Genomic DNA, 21,082 nt, shown 5'->3' with positions numbered 1-21,082 from the left:
GATGGACCTTTCAGAATCAGAAATACTTTATTGATCCCCGAGGGGAAACTCTTTTGTTACAGCTGCTGACGGAGCTACGGCAACAGGCAGCATGCACGTTGGCGCATGCGCACTGATATATTTATACTTTCTTACTTACAGTAGGCAGTTACCAGTTAATTACTGTGCCAACCAATAGGTAAAGCAAACACTCACTATCAAGTGGGATTTTAATTAAGAAGACCAAGAAGGGTTTATGTTTTATAGGGCTGCAACTAACGATTATTTTCATTATTGATTAATCTGCTAATTCTTTTCTCGGTTATTTCATAAATCATTTGGTCTATGAAATATCTGAATATGGTAAAAAAAAAAATTAAAAAAATTATAATGTCCTAGAGTCCATAAAGGTGATGACTTCAAATATCTTTTTATACCGTTTTTTTCCAAAACCCAAAGATATCCATTAACAATTATATTAAAACAGAGAGAAGCATCAAATGCTCTGGAGAAGCTGAAACCAGAGACTTGTTTGGCATTTTTGCTTGAAAACTGAGTGAAATGATTAATCAATTAACAAAAAAGCGGCCGCTTATTTTTTTGTTGATCGACTTAGCCGCTAATCAAGAAATAGTTTCAGCTCTATGCATTTTATCTCTGAAATACAAGAGTAAGAGTTGCTTGTAAAGTAGCACTAATTTGATGAATAAAATAAGATGAAATTGCAAAGCAAACTGAATTTGGGTGAAAAAACTTAACTGTGAAATGAATGGAGAAAAAAAAACATTTAAGAACACCAAGACAGGAAATAGATTTTTATGCTCTAAGTGAATAAATCCAGTAAAACATACCACTCCATGTCCTTTTGTTGGGTGTGTAGGTACAAAGCTGCAATCCAACAAATGAAGAAACACTCACAAAATCACATACAGTAACATTTTGCTGTCTGATTTTGTGAAGAGCTCCTCATTCATGTTGGAAAGCAGCTCACATGCAGTTTAAAGAGCAACTTAACACCCCCTGAAAAGTGTACTCCAGGGTGTGTCAGTACACCATGACATCACTGTGTGGTTACAAGTGCAACAGAGCACATTTCTGACAACGCCCATCAGTGATGCTGGGCGTTATCAGAGGTGAAACAAACTGGAAACTTTCAACAAGAAAAAGCAGTTAAACACTATTTTACAGGCTGGTTTTATGTTACCCTTTAAAGTTTATAGCCCAAACTAAGAAATAAACAGAATAAACGATTGGAAATGAACAAAAAGTGCAGGTGAGGATATCTTATGTGTGCACATGATCATCTACACACAGAAATATATCTAAGGCAGGAGATATATTCCACATAAGGCACACACATCCATTTGTTGAAGAAACAGCAGGATCAGAGAGGCAAATTAAACAGGTGCAGGCAGAGCAGGTGGTGTTAGAGGTGAGGGCCAAAAACAACACAAGGTACAACAAACACCGAGGGTGTGTGGTGAAACAGAAACTCTTTAAACATTGTTTATAATTTTAATCTTGGAGACGTTTAATGTAATTAACGCAGCCAAATGTCAACCCCCAATAGAAAACACAGGAAATGTTTTCCCACAAAAAGGTCATGCAAGATAACAGGAAAAACTGGAGGAGTGTCGAAATAAACTTGAATGAAAGCAGACATACCATTAGTCGGATGCCTGGCAAACGACACAGAAAATCTCTTTACTGCCGGCATAGAGAACAGCTCTGAGGAGATAAGAAAGGTAACTGGAGTTACTGGGACTGCTGGTACCTGTGTCTGCCTGTTTGCCTGTTTGTTTGTATGCGTTTTCACATGAGCAAAAAAACAAAACAAAACAAAAACAGAGAAAAACAGAATGAGAGAGAGAGTTGGCCTGTCGATCTGTCTGCCAACCAACATGCTTGAAAATGAGGGTCATTGCTGAATAAACAAAGAGGAGAAAGGCTATCGGAGAAAATGAATGGAAAGCTTGTGGAGTAGATGGAGTAAATGATGGACGTTTTGGCTGAATAGTAAACATGCAGGAGGAGTGACGCTGGACTTTTCAGCTAAAGAACATTACTGACAGGAAACAATCTTAGAATCCAGCCTCCTTTTTCTTCCTTTCCTTGGACCGCTTTCCCTCGCTACTGACTTTCTTTTTTGCATTAAAGCAATAGTTTGACATTTTGAGGAAATACACTTATTCGCTTTCTTGCTGAGCTTTAGATGAGAAGATTGATATCACTCTCATGTCTGTACGGTAAATATTAAGCAACAGACAGCAGCAGGTTAGCTCAGCTTAGCAAAGATTGGACACAGGGGGGAACCCGTTAGCCTGGCTCTGTCAAAATGTAACAAAATCTGCCTACATGTACCTCTAAAGCTCACTAATTAACATGTTATTTGTCATTTGTTTAAGCCATACAAAAACTGTCATGTTCCTGGCCACCTGACAAATTTAAGTCCAATATTCACCCTCCTTTTGGTCTCTACCAACTGCTGAGCGAAATATGTTGCTCTTTAGCAGCTAAATGCTCCACTATGCTCACCAGCTAGCCTCTAACTGTGTCTGTCTGCTGTTAAGTGCTGAGCTGGTAGCGTACAGTGGGTTTTTAGAGCTTTATTTTTTTTGTTGCTGAAAACAGCTCCCTACTGAGAAAACAAGGCCGATGAGAGCTGTGAGAGTGAACCAAAACAGTAAAGATTGCGGGTTGGACAGCTAAATGAGCTGATGCTATTAAGCTCTGTAGAGTTGAGGGAAACTGCAGATTCAGGTGATAATTCCCTGTGGGCTCATCATTACAAGCGACCCCTTTCACATATAAGTAATCCATTGTTAATATAAAAAATATTGATTATAGCAGCTTTAAAGTAATGAATAAATGGTTGAAAGAACCAGCTTCTGCCACTTTAAGTGGTAATAGTAGCAATACAATCTAGACCAAACATAATGGGAAAAAAAACAGATGTTTGGGCTTGGCTCCTTTTTCAGGCTCCAGGATCACAAAACTATTTGAAGAATATCCATTTTTCTATAATTAATAATGTTAAATTACATCAGGTTTAAAATCCACTCAAAAGAACACATTTAAAAACATGACGTGTGGTGTTGATGAAGGGGTATTTCATCTGACAGGGCTGTGGGGGTACATGTGACAATAAAGGCTGCTCTAAAGTACACACTCCAGGTAATTCTCAGTAGGCCTGTCACGATAACTACTTTTGTTGGACAATATATTGTCCCAGAAATAATTGTGATACATTTTATTATTGTCATTTTAACACCATTTTAAGCTTTTAATTAACTTAACATTCTTAAGAATATTCAGACATTGGAATTGGAATGTGAAAAAAATGTTAAAACATCCTAAATAAAAACACAAATGAAATCAAACAACCCAAACAATAAATAAAATGGACTCTCGAACAAAAATTGTACTTAAAATATTAAACATTTGGCATGAGGTAGGCTATAGAGTCATTCCTTAACAGGCAATATAGTAATGGTAGGAAGAAACCCTGCTGTTTATTCTGGCATCATGTTGGCTAAAATGTTGGAGACATTCTTATGTTAAACCCCCCCCCCAAAAAAAACATGCATGTAAACACATTATCAACAGTAAGTTGATAATGTAATTATTGTGACAGGCCTAATTCTCAGGTCTGAATTCAAACCAGAGGAACACTTTCTTTCACATTTCCCATAAACAGAACAATAGGTTGTCCTGATGTAGCCCTGTCTTCCCGTAAATGAACAGCACTGACGTCTGTCCAAACCCTTACCTGTCTCCGAGAGGACAACATGATGCAACAGAATTGAGAAAGGAAAGCATCTGTTTGCTCTTGGCAGTGTGTAGCCTAGCAGTCAGAGTGACACCCGGTGGATAAACTGAACAGCTCAGTTTCCTGTGTTTAAAACCCGCAGTGGGGGGAGAAAAAAAAATCCCTGCAGTCTGTGCAGATCCACATGCATCCATTTCATTTACTAGCAAAATTATCTGCTGCTGACTTAACATAAGGATGTGTCACATTCATCTTTGGAAAGTACTGAACAAACTTGTGTAACTAAAACAGCTGTGACCATGAGAATGATATACAATCCAGATGTTTGGGATAATTAAACCTGCTATAAGGACCCCTGGTGGCTGTAAAAACAGCTTGCTTGTACTCGCCATTACCAACATGAGACTCAGGGAAAAGGGTGGGGAGGGAGAATGTGACTAGGGATTATTTAAAGGTGGATTATTGGGTCTTGAAAACATATCTGTTCCAAATAACAGGCTGAGTTTCTTAATGTAAGGATTACCGTAAATTGTGATTAATGAAAAAAGCCAGACTTCTGGCTTCCAGACACAAAAGCTACTCTACTTTATTATGAAATTAAATTCCCTGAGAGAGGATATGGTATGAACTGCAAAACAACATGCACAGAGAGCGAGAACATTTCAACACATTCAAATCCAAGCAGCCAGTGTGATCAGTGAGTGGACATGCTGATCTGGAAGAACATTGATCACTGATAGCTGCGGTACATCACACAGTCCAATGTAAGGTTGCATGCTCAGCATTTGCTGCACAGCCAATCACTTGGCTGTCAAATCAGTGCCCTAATCATGCACACTGCGAAGTAAATTACTCAAGAAATGTGATGCAACAGATTGAAATTGCTGGTTGGTTTTACAAGCAGAAGAAAGAAGGGAGCTTTGATAAAAAAAAATTTTAAAAAGTGACAATGTCCCAAAAATCAAAGTATCTGAAGCTTAAGGAGCGAAAATCAAAAGAAAAAAGAAAGATATCTAAAGCCACGAAGAGAGTTTGGAGACCTTCTCAAAAGGGATATAGATGAAAAGACCGGCCTTGTGGAGGACAGACAGTGGTGTGAACGTACCGAACATGCCACTCTGGCACGGCAGACTGCCAGGTGACAGAGGTGGTTTTCGATGGTGGTGGTGGTGCGTGCGGACGTAGTCTCGCAGGTTGGGGGCACTACTGGACACCCCGAGGGCGGAGGCACTGAAGAGGCCAGAGCAGTGCGAGCCTGTGTGAGGAGGAGCCGGGGTGGGGGGGGAGGTGTGCGGGGTGAGTATTAGTTTTTAATACACACCATGCCATTATTCATAACAAACTGTTGCTATGGGGAGATTTTGGCATGAGAGTGTGTACATTTCAAAGAATGTACACCTGTGTGAAAACCCTGTAACTACAGTCTGGGTGATTTTCAACCTTTATAAAAAGGGACAGTTCCCCCCCAAAAACATATATAATATATATTTTTCCCTCTTACCTGTAGTGCTATTTATTCATCTAGATTGTTTTGGTGTGAGTTGCCGAGTTTTGGAGATATCGGCCGTAGAGATGTCTGCATTTTTTGAACAGGATTATATGGAACTCGGCTTGTGGCGATCAAAGTGCCAAAAAAATACATTTAAAAAACTAAACAGCAATGTCAACTCACACCAAAACAATCTAGATGGATAAATAGCACTAGAGGTAAGAGGAATAATATGTATATTTGCTTTTGGGGTGAACTCTCACCTGGGTGAAAAAAAAAAATCAGTTTCAAAAAAATGTTTCACGATAAACTAAAACTTGTTTCATGGACAATCTGAAAACAAGGCTGCTATTTGTTCCTGGAAATGATGACATGCAAGTTACAAGGTTTTCACAACACTGACCGCATCTATGACACCTGTGCATATGTGTAAACAAGGCCAAGAGTGAGTGCATAAGTGCATACAGAACATGTGTGTTTTGTATGCAAAACCAGCAGAAGCGTGATTAACAGGTCGAGAGTGGAAATGGGATTGTTTCAGACCCCTGCTGTGCACAAACCCTCTGAAATTTAACTTATTGGTGAGAATAATAAACAGCCAATTCTCATTTATTTATCATATGTTTTATTCTAATATTTTAAATCAATATTGAGTTTATAGACCACACAAAAGAGGAAATATTATCTTTGGAATTGCAGAGAAAAAAATTCAAATCATTTATAAAGGCAACAGTGTCAGCACCTCATTTCTATAAACGGCATGAAGGTATGAAAAGCAGCTCACTAACAGAGGTCGTCCCTGACACCTGCTACTCTGGTCTGTGACCTGTGCAGTCAGTGTTGGTAGTGAACTGGGAGGGATTCACTCAGCAGCCTCACACTTACTATACATAAACTGACAGGCTCCACTCAGAGTATACCCAGAGAGAACTGCTGCTTTCAGACTTGTGATAATTAAGGAAAGAGTGACAGGTTGATTAACACATTTAGCTCTGGTTTGCGTTGTCTTGTCTGCCTTATGTTTATGATTACATTTGATTGCATCTGTGATTTTTTGCATATTGGAAAGGACTTAGAATAGGCTTCCTTCCACTCAACATATCCATTTAGTTTAATTATTTCTATTAGGTCTTAATTGTACAGACAAAGAAAATAAACTGCACTGAATACAAAAGCTGTAAGCAGTTCAACATAGCTGAGTGAGATACACAGGTTTGAAACTCCCAGTGAAGCACACGCGACAGAAATTGTTTCCACAAAGTGACTCCACTCCCTGTTCTCACACTCATGGTTTTATGGTTTCCTCCACACGTCTTGATTTAGACGACGGGCTTTCATGCTTGTGCGAGTGTCACCGTGTTAGCAGATTGTTGGAGGTTACATGCCCTTGGAAAGTGTACACACCGCAAAACAAGAGTCCTTCAAGGGTTTTTTCATTAGGGTAGAGGTTAAATCACTTTGAGGAACTCAGAGAGGTAAAAGGACCTCTGATACAGCCTATTTGGAACATTTAAGGCATTTTAATATTTGTACACTTGTGTACCATGATAGGGGGTCCGGAAGAACTACCCAAACATCTAACTTAAGAGGGTTCATTGTATCACCAAAAAGGGTTCTGTAAGAGATTGTGTTGATTGTTTCATATTGTCTAAGGTGTTACCAGACAGCAATAAAAATCTAGTTAGACTGTGGTGCATGGACCGCACCATACCATACAGCTGCTGATAAATATATAAGGAGACCCTCATATCTATACCTTGCCCAGTACAATACTTTAAAAGGTCCAGTGTGTAGGATTTAGTGAGCTGTATTTTTATATAATAAAGTAGTAATAGTAACTTGTTGGACAACAATGTTTATTAGTCTGTGTGCATGGGCTTAGAGTTATATATAAATATTCACATCACTATATTTAAAATAAACTATAATATGTGCTTGTTTATATTGACTTAGGCTTTACCGCAATTTATTTTTTAGCATTGTAAACATATTATTTCTTCTGTTTTCAGGATTACAACCTGTGTAAATGTATCGAACCAGACACTGTCGCTGTCTGGCGACACCACAGCTGTTTCCCAATTCTATACAACAAACTAAATCTAAGCAGGTTTTGAGTATTTACACAAAAAAAAAGCTTGATTTTTGAGTCTGCTGTTGATGTACATTATTGTCCCAAGATACAATGCACAAAATGGAGATGGAGGAGTTACTAACAGCTGCAAATTAAATAAACTGATCTTGGAAAACAAAAAAAAAATTATTGTATTTAATGTAAATCTATTACTTTCACTTTGTGACGTTTCCAATGTTGCAATTTGACTGACGTCCATTGGCGCACATATTGTATAATTTCCTGTTGGTACAAAACGGTGAAGTACGTTGTTTGCTTTTTCTATGTTAACAGCAAAAACTATGCACTATGACAGTTAGTATATAATAATACTGTCTACAATTAGTATGTAGCATGGAATCGGGACAAAGGTTATATTTTAAAGTCTGTTGTTTGTTCACTGATATTATTTACTTTAAAATAAAATGGCAGAGTCTAGTGATTCAATTTGATTTTTAGAAGTTTGGTTCGTTTCCTGTTAGCAGTGATATCGGTACGGTCCTCTGAACACTATGTGACACTAGCGATCCTAAAGTTGGCTGTGAACACAACTCTTTCCGCTGACCTCTTGCCTACATAGTTTAGAGTCTGATCCTGTGTGGCTGCTGCTAAGCTAAGCTGGGATGGAAGCTATGTGACCGTCAGAAAGAGGGAAAAAAGGAGGGGAGGGCTGGAAAGAAAAACAAACAAAAAAATAAAGGGAGAGACAGAGAGAGATATGGAAAGCCGGGGCTTGTGATGAAGGATAGGATCAGTGTTGACGGCTGGAGATAAATGTGTTGTGAGGTCAGAATCTCTTACACCCCCAGCCCCACACACACACACACACACACACACACACACACACACACACACACACACACACACACACACACACACACACACACACACACACACACGTGTACGTACAGAAAACACACACACCAGCAATGAGGTGCCCACCTAGGCCAATGGTTGGTTTGATCTCAGGAGACTGATGTGAACACGAGGGGAAGAGTCGGTGGGATGTGCAGCCTTTGGAGGACTGGATGGGAGAGGTCTCAGAGAGGACCTGAGTGGGGCCATGGAGACCAGGGGTTAAGACTGAGACACCTGCCACAGTAAATGTACAACTGCTCAACTAAAGAGAGACTTGAACTACTATATGGAAAAAAACAACAAAAAAAACACCCAGTCTGAAACCCAGTCTGGTTCTATCGTTATTAGCATTACACTCCTAAAACACCAAAACTACGGTTTGGTACCTCCATGGAGCCTGTCTTGCGGTTGCGGATCATGGGGGACCTTCGCTGGATGTTGATTGGTTCAGAGACATGAAGTGCCTGGTCTGGCTGGTCCTGGGAGAGATCCTCCAGACTGCCCTGATTGGGCTTTTTGTCTTGATTCTGATTGGTCAGAGAACATGAGAAGGAAATTATTTCATATATTTCTTGTCCATGGAACCACATGCCCAGACAACAACAGTTATCTTCACATAACACTAGCAGAATATTAACTCAAGGATTTGTTTTTATGCTACCTACTCAGTGACAACTGAATTTTCAAGAATATCAGTTTTTCCTCACTAATATGCAAAATGTACACAGGAAAATTCTTCAAAATCTGATCTGATGAAAACACTTTGTTTACAACAGAAACACGTGCTTCAAGTGTCAAGTTTCTGAATTGTATTCTTACAGAGTTAAACGCAGTCAAAAGAGTGTGTCTTCACACGACACAAATAATGGCCAACATACCAGTGTAGCAGAACATAAAGCTTTTATTACAGTACATGACAAATGCTTGCTGCAATGAGTAGCAGTGACTGTAAATGATTATTTAGAATTTTTTCCTGCAGACTTAAGTTGGATGTTGTGTTTTTATCATACCTTTGTATGTTTGAATGTATTTTCACAAAACTATGTCAAAAGGTTTGTCATCACTGTGTAAGAAAGAACTCACTAACTTTTCAAAATAACTGGCCAGTTGGTGTAACTTCCCACTTAAAAAAGGCACATAACCTCTGAATGTAATAATGTAACACCATCAAACTTTGTGCCCGTGTAAGCAGAGAGAAGATTAGGCAAACTCTCCACAGTCTGCAATTCACAATTAACAATTAATCAAATTGGGATCCCTGGAGAGCTCATATCTTTATTAGATAAATTTCACCAAAAAGGAGGTACAGGAGCCACTAAAATACAGAGATGACTAAATCATTCATCTCACTGCAGACACAGTTCTGCAATTTTATGCATCTTCTCATGTGAAAAAAGTTGCTAATGGAGCAACCTAAGAAACTGACAAACTTCATTTAACTGGTACAGTATGTCTTCTCAAATGCATAACAAAAATATCAATTGAAGGAAATTTGGAGGACATTCTACTATATGGGATTTGCTCTTTTTTATTATATTTAATGATTGTCTCCACATGTGTAAACTAAACAAACTGCACAACTTTAGAAGGCTAACAGAGCCACATAAATGGCACAACCTTGAAAAAGACAAACCAAGGTGAGGCAAACACACACGTTCACACACCTCTGAGGAAGCTGGGCGGAAGCCGAAGCCAAGAGGTACGTTTTCCTCATCTTCACACCCTTTAACTCCTGGACTGAAGTGAAGCTCAACATGAAAACGCTCCTCTGAGGAGGGGTCCTGCCCACGACATAGATATTAAGACATAAATAAATCTATACATACATATAAATGAGAATGACAGTTCTCTGCAAGCTGACCTTATTGTTGTCTTCATACAGCATAATGACTATCTGTGTCATGTAGTTGAGTTCAGTCACAGCACTCAGGTAGTCCATTGCTTGTTTCCACTGCTGGTCCTTCTCCTCCTGATAAACACACACACACACACACACACACACACACACACACACACACACACACACAACACACAAAACATACATATGGTAAACACATGCAAACGACACCTTAGACATACATACATGAGCAAACACCCATATCAAATAACCACCTGATAATATGCAAAGACAACAAAAAGGCGTTATGTTTGAGACCTTGGCCTGTATTTACCAACAATGAGGTAATAATGTCCATAACCTTTACAATGTATGACAAAAGACATGAATCATTAAGGCTCGGTAATGTAGATATATCATATAATATTATATTATGATAACGATAATAATAATAATAATAATAATAATATTTTCCCCATAAAAATATATATCATGATATGACAAATGTGGGTACACATTACATGAGACAAAACTCTCACAAATACAAAACATAACATTAATAACTAATTCTTTTCAACATACAATTATACTGAATCATTACCAAACCCTACTGTTATTATTGCCCAGCTCAGTGCTGCAGAGTAAGTTGTGTACAACACAACAGGAGAGCTGCCTTTGTTGGAAAGACAAATAATCACACAAGTCGCTTTTGAGCAACTTATCGATAGAAATAATTGATAAAAAAATAGTCCTGGGTGGCCCCTACTGGTCATTTAGTGAAAACTGCAATGAAGTTTAGAACATTTATGTTAAACTACAGTCTATTTATATTCCCATCCAGTAGACCTCTGCTGATATATTCATTATACCCACCAAGCTGACTTCAACTCCAAAAAGTATCTCCATCTTATATGGACATTTACCTGCTTGCAGTTAGTGCAACATTAAAAATAATCATCCATTTCTAGATCTACTCTTATTGTGGCAAATCATTACCACCATCACTTAGTGGAAAACAAAATTGTCAGAGATGATAAAATCAGAGCGTACGTCCAGCAGTCCTCCGTAGCGGAAGACGCTGAGCAGGGAGTGAACGTGGCTCTCGCTGGTGAAGTAGAGACGTGTGCGGACGTGACGACCAGGAGACATCACGCCACGAGAATACCTTAACACCAAGGGACAGGGAATGACACAAAGCTTATCAGTCAACACAGCGCCAGTAGCCTCCATAAATATACACAAACACACACACTGTATATATGTGCATAGCCTATGTTAGTGTGTGCTTTAGTGGCGGCTGTATTCTCACAGGGGGTGCAGCTTGTTAACGGCCTCGTCCTCATGGGTCCTCTGCAGGTCCAGCTGGATTTTCTTCATTAGAGGGACACAGTAAGCCTGAGCGATGTCCAGTTTCTCTTCTCTGCTGATGCCATACTCCTGATATGGATGATATGAAGGGGAAAAAGCCATTTGAACACTTTCATCTACTTCTTTTTAATCTACTTATGCATGGTAATGAGGGGATGGAGCCTTATCTGAGCATATTTTGGGCAGAAGGCAGGGAAACACTATCCCGCATCACAGGGTGAACACAGATAAGTGACACATTCATGCATGGAGGGCTTAATATAAAAGTAATATAAAGAAATATAAAATTCCATGGCTTTTCTGTGACTTTCCAATATGATGCTGTAGCACTTACAAAATTAACTTGCTTTTTTCCTTATAACTGTTGTTATTTAGTGTTTCACTGTTTAAGCGGTTTGTTAATAGCATACTACCTTTTTTGGTGAAAGACTTTAATCTTGCCACAGGGATCAATAAAGTTTGATTTTATGCTCAAAGGCAAAAAATTGCTGGTTTCACAAACACCATTTAATGCGATAAATGTGTGAAATTATCAGCAAAATGCCTTCTGGTACAATTCTCTAATTGATCTATTTGTTAAAAAAACCTGACATTCCCCGACTCCTCCAGATGATTTAAGTACATAATTGAACTTTTTAAGTTTCCCTTTCTGGCATATAAATTTTACAGTAAATTCAATATTAAATTATAATATTATTATTTGTGTATAGTTAAAGCATTTGATCTACAACTATGACTATACTAGGCAGAGCCTGAGAACACCTGAAATGTGCTACAAAGCTAAATGACACTGTTCTCCTTTAACCTGTGGTATGACTATGTCAGCCAGGGCTCGGGACAGTCTGAACAGCTCCAGCGTGTCCTCCAATCCAAGCGAGGCGTTGTGCTGCGAGTCGTATTTGATACAGTCGTAGATGTCCGGGATCTTGCTGATGTCGTAGCGGCCGTTCTTCATGCGAAAGTCTCTCTCCAGTTTGGACCAGCGCTGCAGCATCAGCTCCAATGTCTCGCTGTGGTAAAGCTGCAGATCTGGGGGAAAAGCACAAGATGACTAATCTTATGATCTTCAACATAGTCTAAATGTTAAAATAGGTAACTGCCTCTGAAAACATATTTGACATTTAAACCTTTTCTGCTTCCGTGTGACTCATGCAGACAAAAGCCTACAGACTAAACCAACAGAGTAAAACATTTAGATAATTTTTTCTCCAAATGCAGCTGAATACTTTTTCTTCTGTAGACCTGAACCTGTATACAGGTATGACAGGGTCACACTACCTGCAGACTTGGGATCCTCCAGTCTCTTGCGGATCTGTGAGGTGAGACTCTGGATGAGGGCGTACACCTTGTCACAGGTTTTGACTGGATTCTGTATGATCTTCATTGAGTTCACCAGTGATGGGCTGCCAGTTGGTGCTAACTGGGACAAAATGGAAACAGAAGGAATTAGATAACATGTTCTATATAACTGAGTCCACACCTCCACACCCAGGTGTGTGTGGACATAGGGGGAAAGCAGGCACTCGGCTGTGGCCTCGGGACCCACTGACCTCCCATCATATCAAAGAATGCAGTCCGGAAGCACTTGAAAAACTTACCGCCAATACATGCATTTTTAAAAAGTTTTTTAAAACAATTTTTAAAGTAATTTAGCTTATGTCTTTAGCCCAGTGGTGGAAGAAGCACTTAGATCCTTCACTTAAAGTTCCCCTCCAGACTTGTTTTAAAGTATGTAAAAATACTCTATGATTAATATTTTGTTTAAAATGGTTATCCCACAATAAAAGTAAAAAAAAAAATAAAAACATAAAAACTCTGAAAAGGGGCTGGAAGCACATCTACTCTTTCTCCCTCATTGAGAAATTCTGGATCTCTGAATGCCCCGCCCACCAACTCTGCAAGTTAGGTTGACCGGTGAGAGCATGGATGTGGGTGGGAGACATACATACATACATACATGGTGAGTGAGAGGTGTGTGTCAAAATAGTTAGGGGAAACATTGGAGAGATTCAGCCATACAGTTTGAGCCTCAGTGAGACCCAGATGAGGAGTCTATTGTGCACCAAAATCGGCAACTAGCAGATGTATCAGAATGGTAAGTATAGTTAGCATCTTTTATTTGTTTATGTTGTTTGTTAGCTTGCAGAATAGCTCTTTCCAAAGTGTTACATCTGATTTTATCACTAACAAACAGATGTAAGAGCATTTTAATATTGTAGTACATATTGTAGTAAATATTAAACTACAACTATGAATAATTGTAGTGGAGTAAAATATTTCTCTGAAATGTAGTGGAGTAGAAGTATAGATCAGATGTTTAGCATTAAAAATTACTATTATTATGAGTTGGTCTGAAAAGAGATTTTCCTGATACCCTAAAATGATCATGTGAAGAAGCTGCTGAAGGAAATGAGAGATTAGAAGACAAATAAAAGCTAAAGTAAAACAGGTAGAAGGAATTTATTATACCATAGGCATCTAACATGCACTATCTTTTAAAATGGGAAAGAGACTTGCATAACAATATTTTCACAACTCTTTGAGGAAGTTGAAATATTTCAAGAATGAAGACTTGTGAAGCAACTGCTGGAACATGTGGAAGCTTACTGGAAAACAAGACATTGTAACAGGCACCTTATCAAATCAAGGAATTTTTACATTTTCACTTCACCATCTCAGGTTTGACACACACCTTCTGATAGTCTTCCTGTGTAAACTCCTGGCCCTTCTGCATGATTTCATGCAGCCTGGCCTTCACCTTCTGTTGGCAGTCAGTCAGAGAGTCACTGTCGCTGTCCAGCAGTCCGTTCATGTTGGCACTCTTCACCATCTGAACCAGGATTGGAGTCAACTCTCCTTCTAGAGCCAGCAGTCCCTGCAGAGAAACCAGAGAACTTGAACTGAATTGTGTGGCATTTATACTTAATCCACATCCTGTGAGAAATACATTCACTACATGCAGAGTAAACTTTATCTGTTTCAGCAACAGTCAAGCTCAATCAGGGCTCTTCCTCATTTTTCCCCTCAGAAACCTAAGGTTTTAGAAAAAGTATGGAACCTTTAACCTTTCAAGCACCTTCATTTTTCTTATTGTGGATCTGCAGCTTCTTAAAATGTGAAGTCTTGGGGGTTTTATCACAGAAAAGCCTGTTTTCAGAAGTGTTTAAAGACCTTTAATGCTTAAAATACTGCCCAATATTTTATTTTGCATTTTGCACAACTACTCAAGTCACATTTTATATTCTCTCAAGTAGAGCTGAAACAATTAGTAGATTAATCGATTGACATGAAATTAAATCTGTATTTATTTTGAGAATAGACTAATTGTTTGTAATTGCCAAAGATTTGTTTGTTCCAGCTTTGTAATATATGAACTAAATATTTTTGGCTTTTGGACAAAATAAGCAAATTGAACGTGGTGTGGGACATTATTCACTGTTTTCAGACATTTTATAGACAAAACGATTAATCGAGCAAATAATCATCCAATTAATTGAAAATAATTCTTAGTTAGAGGCCAACTTTAGAGTCACACTACAGCACAACGCAAGATACTGTATGTTCAGAAGAACATCTGCAACCATATCAAAATATCACATACAGCACTATACACATTTATGCATTATTCCACTATGCAAACTCCTGTATGCAAAACATGTGAACATACATTACACTATGGGTAGGACAGTGTTCCCCGAGAAGAAAGCATCCGTTAACTAGTGTACAGTATGTCCTTCTGTTACGAAAAGTGCACACGATACAAATACTGGGAATCACAATATTTCACACTAATTTATTATCTGAAATATGGCATAGGAACAAGTGGATCTCAAGCATCCATAGAGATATTCTGTCACAGAGATCTGTCAGAAGTTCTCACTTAAGTGTTTAACATCAGTTATACATAGAAGGTATAGTCTTTCTGGGGGCAGAGTTACCTTTGCGAAAGCGGCAGCTGTCATCTGCACCCTGCCTTCGTCAGAGGCGTAGATCTTCAGGTCGTGGCGGTAAGTGCTATGCAGGCGCAGGAGGCCACAGCCTGGAAACCCAGCATAGTCCCCTGTAAGATTGTACACAGTGGTTAACTGGGCTGGTTACAGCATTGAGATATACTATACAATACTTTTGTCACTTAAGAAACAGCAGAGTCGGGGAGGTAGTTGAAAGAAAGATAAAAAACTAAAACTGTATGTTGATTGTACCCAAAAGTACCAAGGATTTACATTAAAAATAGGCACACAGGCAATACAGCACCTGTGTAGGTGCAACATCACTTTCCGTTCAAATGCATTGTCCTCAAAATGCTTTTGATGTGGCTCATTTCACTTAAATGTGAACCTAAATGGTGTGGTTTAAGCTATGAATAAAATGAAGTGAAAGTGAAGTGAGTAGATGTTGAGTAAATCCCCAAAATTACTGAAGGCAGCTCCCCTGGAGATGAGATCAAATACTTTAAGTTACCTACTTGAAGTCTTTTAACATGCTAAATGTACTTAAATTAATGTAGCTGTAGGAAGTGGATGCATACCAACGCTACAGATCAAATCACACTGATGCTTCATGCATTTTTCTTTAGCGTACAGCCAAATAGACTGATACTATTTATACTATTAGCTATTTGGGTTATTATGCCCCATTTGACAAGAAAGATCTGGGACGTGTTGGGGACTTACCCCTGTTCAAGGCTTTAATCCAGGCTAAAGTAGACTGGCTTTCATCAAACAAACAACAACATCCCAAGAACTCATGGGGGAAAAAAATGCAGTAGGATTAGTGTGAGATAATCAGCGTTAGCTTACGACACCAAACTGAAGTCACTTTAGCTGCCTGTGTATGTATGAGCAAGTTACCAAAACAACATTTGCTGCAGTGGATCACCTCGTGAACACATCAATGACGACACAAACAATCCACAGCAATCTCAATTTAGGACAAACCGGACTAGTTGTCAGGTGAAATGAAACAAAATCATGATGACATGAGAGGAGAGATCAGAGCACGTTAGTGGACAGAGGGACAAACGCGCAGAATGAGAGCGGAGTGGAAGAGCGGTGATATCCAGGAAACCCTTCTCTTACCAAAGTCAATAGGGGACTCACAGCCGAGGGGCCGGCGGTTACCGGCTAGTAGTTTACACAGCGCAACAACAGGTAAGAAGAGAAGAACAGAGTTAATAGACAGAACTTGTTGTGGAGAAGGAAGTATGAAAACAGTGGCTAGGATGAGAAAATGGCCTTCTTTTCATAAAAAAGAAGCTACAAAAGGGACAGACTGCATCTACAGTGGTGTGCAAAAGTCTTTGCCCCCTTCCTGATTTCTTAATTTTTTTGCATGTTTGTCACACTTAAATGTTTCAGATCATCAAACTAATTTAAATACTAGTCAAAGATAATACAAGTAAATACAAAATGCAGTTTTTAAATGAAGGTTGTTATTATTAAGGGAAAACAAAATCCAAACCTACATGGCCCTGAGTGAAAAAGTGATTGCCCCCTAAACCTAATAACTGGTTGGGCCACCCTTAGCAGCAACAACTGCAATCAAGCGTTTGCGATAACTTGACTAGGCCACTCCAAAGTCTTCATTTTGTTCTTCTTCAGCCATTCAGAGGTGGACTTGCTGGTGTGTTTTGGATCACTGTCCTGCTGCAGAACCCAAGTTTGCTTCAGCTTGAGGTCACAAACAGATGGCCAGACATTCTCCTTCAGGAGTTTTTGGTAGACAGCGGAATTCATGGTTCCATTTATCACAGCAAGTCTTCCAGGTCCTGAAGCAGCAAAACAGCCCCAGACCATCACACTACCACCACCATATTTTACTGTTGGTATGATGTTCTTTTTCTGAAATGTGGTGTTACTTTTACGCCAGATGTAATGGGACACACACCTTCCAAAAAGTTCAACTTTTGTCTCATTAGTCCACAGAGTATTTTCCCAAAAGTCTTGGGGATCATCAAGATGTTTTCTGGCAAAAATGAGACAAGCCTTAATGTTCTTTTTGCTCAGCAGTGGTTTTCGTCTTGGAACTCTGCCATGCAGGCCATTTTTGCCCAGTCTCTTTCTTATGGTGGAGTCATGAACACTGACCTTAACTGAGGAAAGTGAGGCCTGCCGTTCTTTGGATATTGTTGTGGGGTCCCTGAATGGCTGAAGAGGAACAAAATGAAGACTTTGGAGTGGCCTAGTGGAGATAAGTTGAGCAAACTGTTTGCGAATGTTTATTCAACATCTGTTGCATAATAGCTGAACCTTACATGGATTCAGATGTGATACAGCATTCTAGTGAGGCTGACAGACTTTGGAGTGGCCTAGTCAAAGTCCTGACCTGAATCCTATTGAGATGCTGTGGCATGACCTTAAAAAGGCAGTTCATGCTCGAAAACCCTCCAATGTGTCTGAATTACAACAATTCTGCAAAGATGAGTGGGCCAAAATTCCTCCACAGCACTGTAAAAGACTCATTGCAAGTTATCGCAAATGCTTGATTGCAGTTGTTGCTGCTAAGGGTGGCCCAACCAGTTATTAGGTTTAGGGGGCAATAACTTTTTTTTTTTACACAGGGCCATGTAGGTTTGAAATTTGTTTTCCCTTAATAATAACCACCTTCATTTAAAAACTGCATTTTGTATTTACTTGTGTTATCTTTGACTAATATTTAAATTAGTTTGATGATCTGAAACATTTAAGTGTGACAAACATGCAAAAAAATAAGAAATCAGGAAGGGGGCAAACACTTTTGCACGCCACTGTACTTTTAGTTCTGCTTTTTTTCTGTGCAGTTTTGGAGTTGTTTTGCATGCACTATACAACAAAGAATTCAGATTAAAAAAAGGGTAATCTATGAATGACACCGAGGTATTGCCTAGTTAAAAGCTCTGCCAAGTGATTGAGCGAGAGAAACCTTGATATAACAGGCAGGTTTGTCCGCTTACTCATTGTATTTCACTCTTGTTAAGAGGGTCAGGGTTAGAGGTGCTGTGTGTAGTCTTTATATATTATATCACATATAATAATATTCACATATTATTATATGTGAATTGTACTGCAGAGGGTGAGGACAGCATGTAGCAACCGCTAGATGGCAGCAGTATTATCATTATCCATTGTAAATACTGTAAAAACAATAGTTAGCAGTATTGATAGTGATGACATTTCTCAAAATTAGAACCTAATTTCTGTTTGTGATATAAAGATACTGTTAATTTCCATTACGGCTGTCGCTTTGACTATAAGAAGCAGCAACCTTTGCATCAGAATGTTAAAGCCATGTGGAAGTGGTTGACAGTACAATCTTAGTTTAAGGTCCACTTCCTGCTTGTGGTGCTTTTGACAATACCACACGGTCATCATCAGCAGATGGAGTTTGCGCAGTTGTCATGAAACTTTGTTCTGAGAATAATTCTAAGAAATTAAGGCTTAAAGAAGCACATATTTAGCAGTATGTTTGCAGGATTGAAAGGTCTTTTAGGCTTCAACACTCGTTGAAGGTGGATGAGGTGGCTGCAACATGCTCACTTCCAGGCTCCACCTCATTTCCCATTTCAGATTTTCTAGTACAAGACAGGCTTCAACGCAGTCTCGTCTACAGGCTTTGTACTTTAAAAATTGTATTTTTAATCAGTCACTTGTTACACCATCTGCTGTAGTGTACCATCATCAACCTCTTCCTGCTTTAAAGCACGCTGTATAGCCACGTTTCCACCAAACACTTTCACTTTAGTACCCTTGAAACCCGTACCAAACCCCTACATGTACCTAAACACTAGATCTGTTTTGCATTTTCACTGCAGACAGTACTCTTAAATGTAGGCGGGGTTGTTACCGGATGGTAATAGCCACGTCAACCACGTAAGTAGCGTGACATCATATCTAACGCGACACAGTAAACAAAGCACACTAGAACACAATAGAGGACATCGAATGTTTTGTGTTCTTTCTTCTCGGTATGTGGCTGTTTATTACAACAAGGAGACAAGCTTTGTTTGAGAAAAGGCCGCAGGCAGCAAGCTCCATCGCAATCGATGGGATACTTAAATATGGCGGGTTTGTGCATTGAGTTCTTGGTCGCGCAAGGAATGACGATTCTGTTGACCAATGAACGGACTGCAGTGTTTCTAGCGCCACCTTCAAGTCTTGGGTCAGTGTGCTAGTACCTCAACAGAAGGGTAATGCAAAACGGTATGGAAATAAGTGGTTTTATTGGTACCATCCACAACTTTTGCCAATGCAAACGTGAAAATAACCATTCTAATGTGTCTAACTGAATTGGACTGCTTGGTGGAAACGCGGAAAGTCAGCTATGCTATGTTGACATTGCATTTGTTGGTGCTTTGAGTGACTGAAAGGAAGGACTGGAAATAAACATTTATGAGCAAAGGTACTTGTGGAAGGACAGACTGGGCTGTATGATTGTCATTTGCCCTCTGGACTGTGTTAAATAGAAATGACCATTGATAATGTTTGTGCATTTGTGAATGTCTATGTGAGTTTTTGATTACAGGTGTGTGTGCATGTTTCTCTGTAAGTATGTGTTAGGCTTCCTTGTGCATGCGTGCACCTGTACGCAAGACTCCAAGTAATTGCCTTTGAGAGTTGGATTTCAAACAGGAAATGTCAGACAATTTGATCCATTAATCTGATGAAACCAGAAAATATGGGAATTTTATAAATAGTTCAAATGAAAAGAAAATACCAGAATGCATTCTATAACTTGTCTTTTATTACATGTTTTTGCATTGAATGGTGGTTTTCAAGTAGTTTTTTCCCCACAGCAGCCCAACTGTACTAGAAACATTTTCTCTGAGACAAAAAAAGAAAGAAATCAAACATTCTACACCATGGAAGAACTCAATTTACATTAGAGCCAAAGTAGAAGGATCCCGTGTGTGTGTGTCTAGCGAATACCTTGACCTCCAGGGTACATGCAGCGAAAGGCCCTGCCCAGCTCCTCAGCCTGAACCCGGCCTGCAGGCGTCAGCTCTCCGCCCCACTTCAACACAAGCAGCAGAGATGGACCGTCTTTCTTAGAATCTGAAAAACAGCAGCGTATTGTTAATATCAGTATCGTAATCACTATACAAAAGTACTTTACATAACTTCAAAATGTTATAATTAATTTGTGTCCAAGCTTTTATTTGAGAAGCTGCACAGGAAAAGTGCACTGTTTACCTGCAGTATTTGAAAGAAAGAAATTCTTTAATCTGACATCTATAAACTAAATGTCTTCTTCTTCTTGGTAGCTTGTGGTTAGATTAACCTGCTTGGGGGACCCCTATTATCACCCCTCTCTCTGCAGTAGATTTTGACACAGGGATTGTTTTAAAGAGGCCTCAACATCACGTAATAAAGCAGTATTTCAATCAGTGGGAATGGCACCACAGCCCCTATTTGTAATTTGAATGAATAAAACAGGGTATTTTCACATAGGATTCCTGCCTAGTTCAGCTTCCCTTCCCTAACTTAGCACCTTTCATTTGCTAAAATGTTTCATCGATTAAAAAATTCCTGGATGTATCCTGTTAATGTTCATCAATAGTTTGACGTCCTCTTCTTTCTCATCTTTTCACAATTACAGGTTATGCTTAAAAATTAGAAAATTATGAGCTACGTGTAAATTATGTAAAACCCTTTTTGTACCTCTAATTTCTCACACTAGTGAAAAGAAGTGATAAAA

The 21,082-nt window shown here is 39.1% G+C and overlaps 1 protein-coding gene across 15 annotated transcripts in view; it reads right to left on the bottom strand.

Annotated features, from left to right (window-relative positions):
- The window catches only part of ppip5k1b (diphosphoinositol pentakisphosphate kinase 1b), a 57,426-nt gene that overhangs the window by 12,776 nt on the left and 23,568 nt on the right, over positions 1-21,082 (bottom strand). For 3 of the 15 annotated variants that reach the window (XM_044192706.1, XM_044192713.1, XM_044192707.1), the window contains exons 15-27: positions 20,314-20,439; positions 15,349-15,470; positions 14,103-14,285; positions 12,689-12,830; positions 12,216-12,439; positions 11,352-11,479; positions 11,093-11,207; positions 10,067-10,174; positions 9,870-9,986; positions 8,592-8,732; positions 8,272-8,398; positions 4,854-5,003; positions 1,645-1,707 (exon numbers count right to left, since the gene is read on the bottom strand). In XM_044192706.1, coding sequence (XP_044048641.1) covers positions 1,645-1,707; positions 4,854-5,003; positions 8,272-8,398; positions 8,592-8,732; positions 9,870-9,986; positions 10,067-10,174; positions 11,093-11,207; positions 11,352-11,479; positions 12,216-12,439; positions 12,689-12,830; positions 14,103-14,285; positions 15,349-15,470; positions 20,314-20,439 — 1,746 coding nt within the window. The remainder of the gene's footprint in view (positions 1-1,644; positions 1,708-4,853; positions 5,004-8,271; positions 8,399-8,591; positions 8,733-9,869; positions 9,987-10,066; positions 10,175-11,092; positions 11,208-11,351; positions 11,480-12,215; positions 12,440-12,688; positions 12,831-14,102; positions 14,286-15,348; positions 15,471-20,313; positions 20,440-21,082) is intronic. The other 12 variants (XM_044192708.1, XM_044192709.1, XM_044192714.1 and 9 more) reach the window with 6 other exon arrangements.

The sequence above is a fragment of the Siniperca chuatsi genome, linkage group LG4 (assembly GCF_020085105.1).
Source record: "Siniperca chuatsi isolate FFG_IHB_CAS linkage group LG4, ASM2008510v1, whole genome shotgun sequence".
Lineage (NCBI taxonomy): Eukaryota > Metazoa > Chordata > Actinopteri > Centrarchiformes > Sinipercidae > Siniperca > Siniperca chuatsi.
Note: the sequence above shows the minus strand (reverse complement) of the source record. Positions and strands in the feature narration are given on the sequence as shown.